The 6,506-nt window shown below is 39.8% G+C and overlaps 1 protein-coding gene across 1 annotated transcript in view; it reads left to right on the forward strand.

The window, feature by feature from the left end:
- Positions 1 to 5,496, forward strand: part of Gclm (glutamate-cysteine ligase modifier subunit) — a 19,722-nt gene extending 14,226 nt beyond the window's left edge. Inside the window, exons 4-7 of the mRNA XM_005357218.3 lie at positions 872 to 931; positions 1,464 to 1,666; positions 3,480 to 3,594; positions 4,782 to 5,496. Coding sequence (XP_005357275.1) covers positions 872 to 931; positions 1,464 to 1,666; positions 3,480 to 3,594; positions 4,782 to 4,951 — 548 coding nt within the window. The 3' untranslated portion in view covers positions 4,952 to 5,496. The remainder of the gene's footprint in view (positions 1 to 871; positions 932 to 1,463; positions 1,667 to 3,479; positions 3,595 to 4,781) is intronic.
- The last annotated feature ends 1,010 nt before the right edge of the window (positions 5,497 to 6,506 follow it).

Consider the following 6,506-nt stretch of genomic DNA (forward strand, 5'->3'; position numbering starts at 1 on the left):
AAAGAAAGAAAGAAAAAGAAAGCTGTTTTTCAGCCAGTGAGTTGATGAACCAGCAGCCTATGAAGGCGTGCCTGACTCTGAAACCTGTCGCTTCTGTTACCTTCACATCACTGCTTGTGTAGGAAATGAAGTAAAGCCAACATTCCTGTGTGGTTGACTGTATGTAGCTCATTACTGTCTTGAGCCTTCTCCAGGTTGTCCTCCACTCCTGTAGGGTTTGAGAATCTTGATAGGTAATAAAATTCTTACCGTAAGAGAAGCTTGCCTCTTTCTACCTCAGTGTACCCTGCCTTCCAGAGAGAGAGAAAGCCATTCCAGATGGTGAAATATAGGGACCAAGGATTAGTAATGGGGGGATTTTCTTTGTTGCAAGAGGAGGAGGATAAGACCTAGGGCCTTACACACGTGAGACGAATGCATTACCATCAAGCTGAACCTCAACCAGGGAAAGTTTTTCAGCGTGTATCGTGGACTCTAACGCTGGACTTCTCTGCTAAGGGAGCTCCAATGGCGGCTTGCCAGGAGAAGCAACAGGACCTAGATGTTTTAGGAAGATCTGGTAGTAGAAAAGAGGGAACAGATAAACAAGTACACAAGGACACTTGTTGCATATGTTGAACGCTAGTCACTGTATAAGTGCTGTAGTAGTTTGAATGTAATTTGCCCCATAAGCTCATAGGGAGTGGCACCATTAAGAGGTGTGGCTTTGTTGGAGTAGGTATGACCTTGTCAGAGCAAGTGTGGCACTGTGGAGGTGGGCTTTGAGGTCTCAGACATGCTCAAGTCATGGGAGTGCACAGTAGGATGCGGACACATAAGTAATCATGAGGTGTGGATACATGGGGTGATCGACTTTTTCTTTGTTACCCAGCAAAGCTGTTCATTGTAGGATCAAATTCTTCATCATCAACTAGAAGTGCTGTTGACATGGGTAAGCAAAAATTTATCCCTCTCATAAAAATGGACTTTATTTTAACCTAGATAAAGAAGATAAGATGATTTCAATTTTACCATTTAAACTTCTAGCCAAGCTTTAAAGACTTGCATAGGACTAATTTTTAATTACATACAGTGATATAGATGTATTAATGTTCTCTGCTTGAGGATGAAATTTCTTTGTAATCATTATTAGGCCTTTAAATATTATACTATAGATAAAATACTAAAATCAGAGACAACAGAGTACAAATACTGTGGATTCATTTCCAGCACCTGGTTAGATAAAAGTAAAGAAGGAAAACTACAAGGAAGAGGGCAGGTCAGAGACTTCTTGTCTGCTGCACAGAGAAGTAGGTGAATGGGCACTTAGAGACCTGTTGTAAATGATAGGTAAATTATGCAATAATCTACTGTACAGAAAACTAGGTCATGACGTGGAATTCAGTGGACTTTGCTGAAGATGGTAATACTTGTTTCTAGCCTGTAACACACAGTTGTCCTTCCCATGTCTTCCTTCCCGTCAGCGTGCTCAGTCCTTGGAGTTGCGCAGCTGGACTCTGTCATCATTGCTTCGCCTCCCATTGAAGATGGAGTGAACCTTTCCTTGGAGCATCTGCAGCCTTACTGGGAGGAACTAGAAAACTTAGTGCAGAGCAAGAAAATTGTTGCTATCGGCACCTCTGATCTCGACAAAACACAGCTGGAGCAGCTGTACCAGTGGGCACAGGTAGAGGGCGTCTGCATGCCAACACCTGCTACAGCTGTGGAGCAGCGTGCATTAGTGCATGTTCACTGTGGCTGACTCTACACTTGGGAGCTCGGAGACGGGCTTTATCTAAGGCAGTAAGAGCTTAGGTTTGTAGTTGGGTATGTCTTGTTGAACTGAGTACTCATCCTGCTTAAAATGAAAGAAGGAAACACTAAATGCTAAGTGTTCAGAGCAAGTGAATTAAAACCATTCAGTCAGTTTTACATGTGCTGAAAATATTACACTGTGGGCATTATGGCTCTGATTTCTTAGGTAAGGAAATAAATGTAACAATATTTTCCTATTAAGTAAGAGGTATTAGACTTAGTCTATAGAACCTGATGTGGAGAAGAAATCATAAAGCCATAAAGCCATCTCTCCACTCTGTGAACCTACAAAGTTATGAGGGAGGTTACCCACACCCTACGTTTATTTCCTATATCTTGTCTCTATTTCTTTTATTTCATTCTCAGCTGCTTCCTCAGAGTTGATGACAAGCAGGATGATTGCATTGTTCCTTCTCTTGTTGACTTGGTAGCAGTATGTGTGTGGCCAAGATACAGCTGGGGACTTAGTGATCTAGGAAGGATATGACAGCTAGCCAGTACAGCTGCTGGAAGTTAGGAGTTTCCTTAAATGCCCGAGTAGTAGCCATAGTAGCCACAGTTTATATCTTGAGATTCAGTGTCTACCTTGAAGATAGATTCCCTGTTGCTAAAACCATTACACTTAGAATCACTGCTTCAGAGTCAGATGTACTGGACTATTAATTATTCCAGCAGGCTTTAATTTGAATCTTACTGCTAAGTATAATTATGTATTGGTTTTTCCCTCAACCTGGAACTGTTTTCCTCATTATCACTAACATGGATTAGGAATGCATATATTAATACAGATAGTCATGCAGAAGTATTCTATTAGTGAAGAATTGTCAAATATGGTTTTATGTTCTAAAATTTATTGCTTTCTTTTTTAAGGCTAGGGAAGTGACTTAGTTAGGTACTTGCTATATTAGCATGAGGACCTAAGTTCAATTCCTAGCACCCCAAAAAAGCACACCTTAAAAATATCTATTGAGGTAACATCTACCTGTGATACCAGCTCCTGGAGAAGGCAGAGACAGGAAGATTCCCTGGAGATCGATGGATGCCTAGCCAGTCTAGCTGAACTAGTGAGCTCCAGGTTCAGTGAGAGACCCTGTCTCCAAAAATATGGAGGAGAGTGACTGAGGAAATTGTCTGATACTAACCTCTGACTTCCACATGCACCATTCTACACACATGTGCAGACGAAGACACAAAATTGTGTAACTAAGCATGCAAAGCAATAGGCTAGCGTGATAGCATTTTCATATATATATGTCAGTATACTAAGTTCTGATTAATTCCCCTCTCACCATACTTCGTTGGGGGGCTCCTTCCTTTCCTCCTCCCTGAAGTCCATTCTTCTCTTTCACCCTGTCAAGAGCTCTCCCTCCCCTTTCTAAGTAATGCCCTAGACGCATACACAAGTGTCCACAGAGCCTGACATGAGGGACCGTGCAGAGGACTCTTCTGCGCCCAGCCTACTTCACTCACGTGATTGCTTCTGGTTATTGCCCAGCCAGTGTCACAGTTTCCTTTCCTCTCTGGTGACTGGAACTCATGGTGTTTGTGGATCATGTTTTCTGTATGCATTCTGTTGATGGACATATAGACTGGTTCTGTTTCTTAGCTACTGTGAATATTAGTTTTCTGCTTTCTGTGTTCTATATGACATAATTTAATACAGTTCATTTTATTTCCACTTTTAGGTAAAACCAAATAGTAATCAAGTTAATCTTGCCTCCTGCTGTGTGATGCCACCAGATTTAACGGCATTTGCTAAACAGTTTGACATACAGCTACTGACTCATAATGACCCAAAAGGTAAGCCTGATGTTTTCTCTTATGGAGGACAAAAGCTGTTTGTTTGGGGGCTGGGGGTTCAGGCCAATGATGGAATGCTTGCCTAGAATGCACACAGCCTGGATTTGATCCCAACATTGTGCACACAAATTTTAGAAACACAAAAAGAAAACAAATGTTGAAATCTTAAGTGTGTGCTATGATAAGTGTACAGTGTTGTTAAATGTAAATATTATTGTTAATTTAAAACATACAGCGTTAGTTTTGTCTCTGCAGTGGTGGAGTTGTAAATCAATTGGCAGGATCCTATGCAAGAGCATGGGAATGAACTAATCCATTTCTCTAGATACCACTTGTTTTTTCTTTTTTTTCCTAAGCAATGGGAGTAATGCTCTGATGAATGTACTTAGATATTGTGCTGTGGCCAAAGCAAAAGTTCAGAGTAAAACTGATTTCTTTTTGCCAGTGCTGAAGACTATGTTATGATATATACCAGATATACTAATGGGGAGTTAAATTCTTCTGTAGTTACACCTTTTTGTGCTTGTGTTATGATTTTCCCATGTAATTAAATATAATATTGTGCGAATCATCCCCCCCCCCTCTCTCTCTGTGTGTGTGTGTGTGTGTGTAGATGAGCACATACTAGAAAAAAATCCTAATGAAATATACAGTAATAGAAATACTATTAATAGGGTTAGGAATGATTTTTTTCCCTTTGGACTCTCTTGTATTTTCCCTGGTTGTACATTAGAATCTCCTGGAGATCTTCAAAAATTGCAGACTCCAGACTCCCTAACCAAAAGTTATGAACTAAAGAGACTGGGGTGCAGGGATGCGTTTTAAAAGAACTGATGGCATTTAATATTGTAGTTCAGCTTAGAGGATACTTGTATTTTATATTCAGTTTTGTTGTTCGTCTTTTGAGACAGGGTCTCCTGCAGCCATGCTGGCCTGGAGGCCACTATATAGCCAAGAATGACCTGAACTTCTGATCCTCCTGCCTCCACCCCAAGTGCTTAGTTTCAGCTCTGTGCCATCAGAGCTGGTTTATGTGGGTGGGGCAAACAATACCAGGAGCACTCTCGGCAAGCATGCTGCCAGCAGCTAACTTTCTGACCCTGTACTCAGTTTTGTTGTTGAAATGCTTACTTACATAGTCAAGAGCTTTTGTCTTCAGACCTGACTTGTTGGGATTGCTGTTTTAGAACTGCTTTCTGAGGCGAGTTTCCAAGAAGCTCTTCAGGAAAGCATCCCCGACATTGAAGCCCAGGAGTGGGTGCCATTGTGGCTGCTGAGATACTCCGTCATTGTGAAAAGCAGAGGAATTATCAAGTCAAAAGGCTACATTTTGCAAGCCAAAAGAAGGGGTTCTTAACTACAACTCAAGCTCAAAACTTGTTGACTTGTATTTATCTCAGACATAAGATAAAAAATTCGTAAGAGAAAATTGAGATGTGTAAAAAAAATCTAGCTCTTGGCTATAACAGGTGTCATTGAGGCATTATCTTCAGTTGTCTGGCAGTGTGTTGTCAAGGTTTGAATACTTCTGCCTTTGCCTCAGCACTCACGGGAACCACTGTATTGTTTTCATTAAACTATTGTTTTCTAACTGAAATTGTCTATAAAGAAAAGTACTTGCAATATATTTCCTTTATTTTTATGAGTAATAGAAATCAAGAAAATTTGTTTTTAGATATATTTTGGCTTGGGCATCAGGGTGATATATACATATTTTTTATTTCCAAGATTCATTAATTGCTTCTTACTCTATACTCTATAACTAAGCAATTAAATTACAGTTGTTAAACAAGATACTGGAAGATATTTTTTCCTGTCATTGGCAAAATAATCTATCTCAGAGTAACTACAGCAGCTGCGATCTACTAGTAATGTAAATAAAATTCATTCTTTGATCCATGAGTGGAAACTTAATCTGTGTGTTCTTACTAACTGGGATTTGACCATGTGCTCTGTGTCATGTTCTTTTCACCTATTATTTACAAAGGCAAGCCAAAGTGAATCTGAGAAAGAGGCTTGATGCTTTGGCGGTATTGTTGGGGAGTTTAGAAAAAGAACCACTGTCATCTTCAGATTCTTTGGGGCTCTTAGTGCATTCTTGCTGTGTCGCTGCGCATTCAAGAACGTTCACTAGTTCCATCGTACTTGACACTGTGGCCCTGGAGAGACAATGAGAGTCAGCTAAATAAAGTGTGTTGTCTGCACCACTGACAAGGAGAGAATAAAGCCAGGAAAGACTGAGGGGAGTCATTCAGTTTAATTTTATACTAGTGTAAAAACTGAAAGTTTGCAAAGAAGCCATGCTGCTTACCTGTAGCACACCAAAGGGTCTTAGGCTGCAAATTTGTGCTTGTTACCCAGTTTTGGTTTTTCTTTAAAAGAGATCTTGTATGTCAGTATTCTTAAACATGGGCCTTGTAAAACATTTTGCTCAGAGATTTTCAACTTAAAACTATTGTCTATGTTAAGTCAACACAGTAGACCTTTATCCTAAGTAAGTCTTTATGATAACTGGATGACTTTCTCAATTAGAATTATGTGAAACCAACTGAGTTGCCTGCTAAAACTTAAATAGAATTCAAACTAAAATCCTATAATTACACAGATTGTACATAATGCTAAATATATAGGTAACTTAAATTTGGAAATGTATGTGTTTTCATATGGCATAAATCACATTTATAATGTTGTAAGCAGAGGCTGCTCTTTTGTTCCCAGCTGCCCAGACCCAAATAATCACACAGAACTGTATTAATTACAACACTGTTTGGTCAATAGCTTAGGCATATTTCTAGCTAACTCTTATATCTTAAATTAACCCATTTCTATTAATATGTATATTATCACAAGGCTGTGGCCTATCACTAAGGTTCTGGCATCTGTCTCCTTTGGCAGCTACATGGCGACTCCCT

Source organism: Microtus ochrogaster, chromosome 21, assembly GCF_000317375.1.
Source record: "Microtus ochrogaster isolate Prairie Vole_2 chromosome 21, MicOch1.0, whole genome shotgun sequence".
NCBI lineage: Eukaryota > Metazoa > Chordata > Mammalia > Rodentia > Cricetidae > Microtus > Microtus ochrogaster.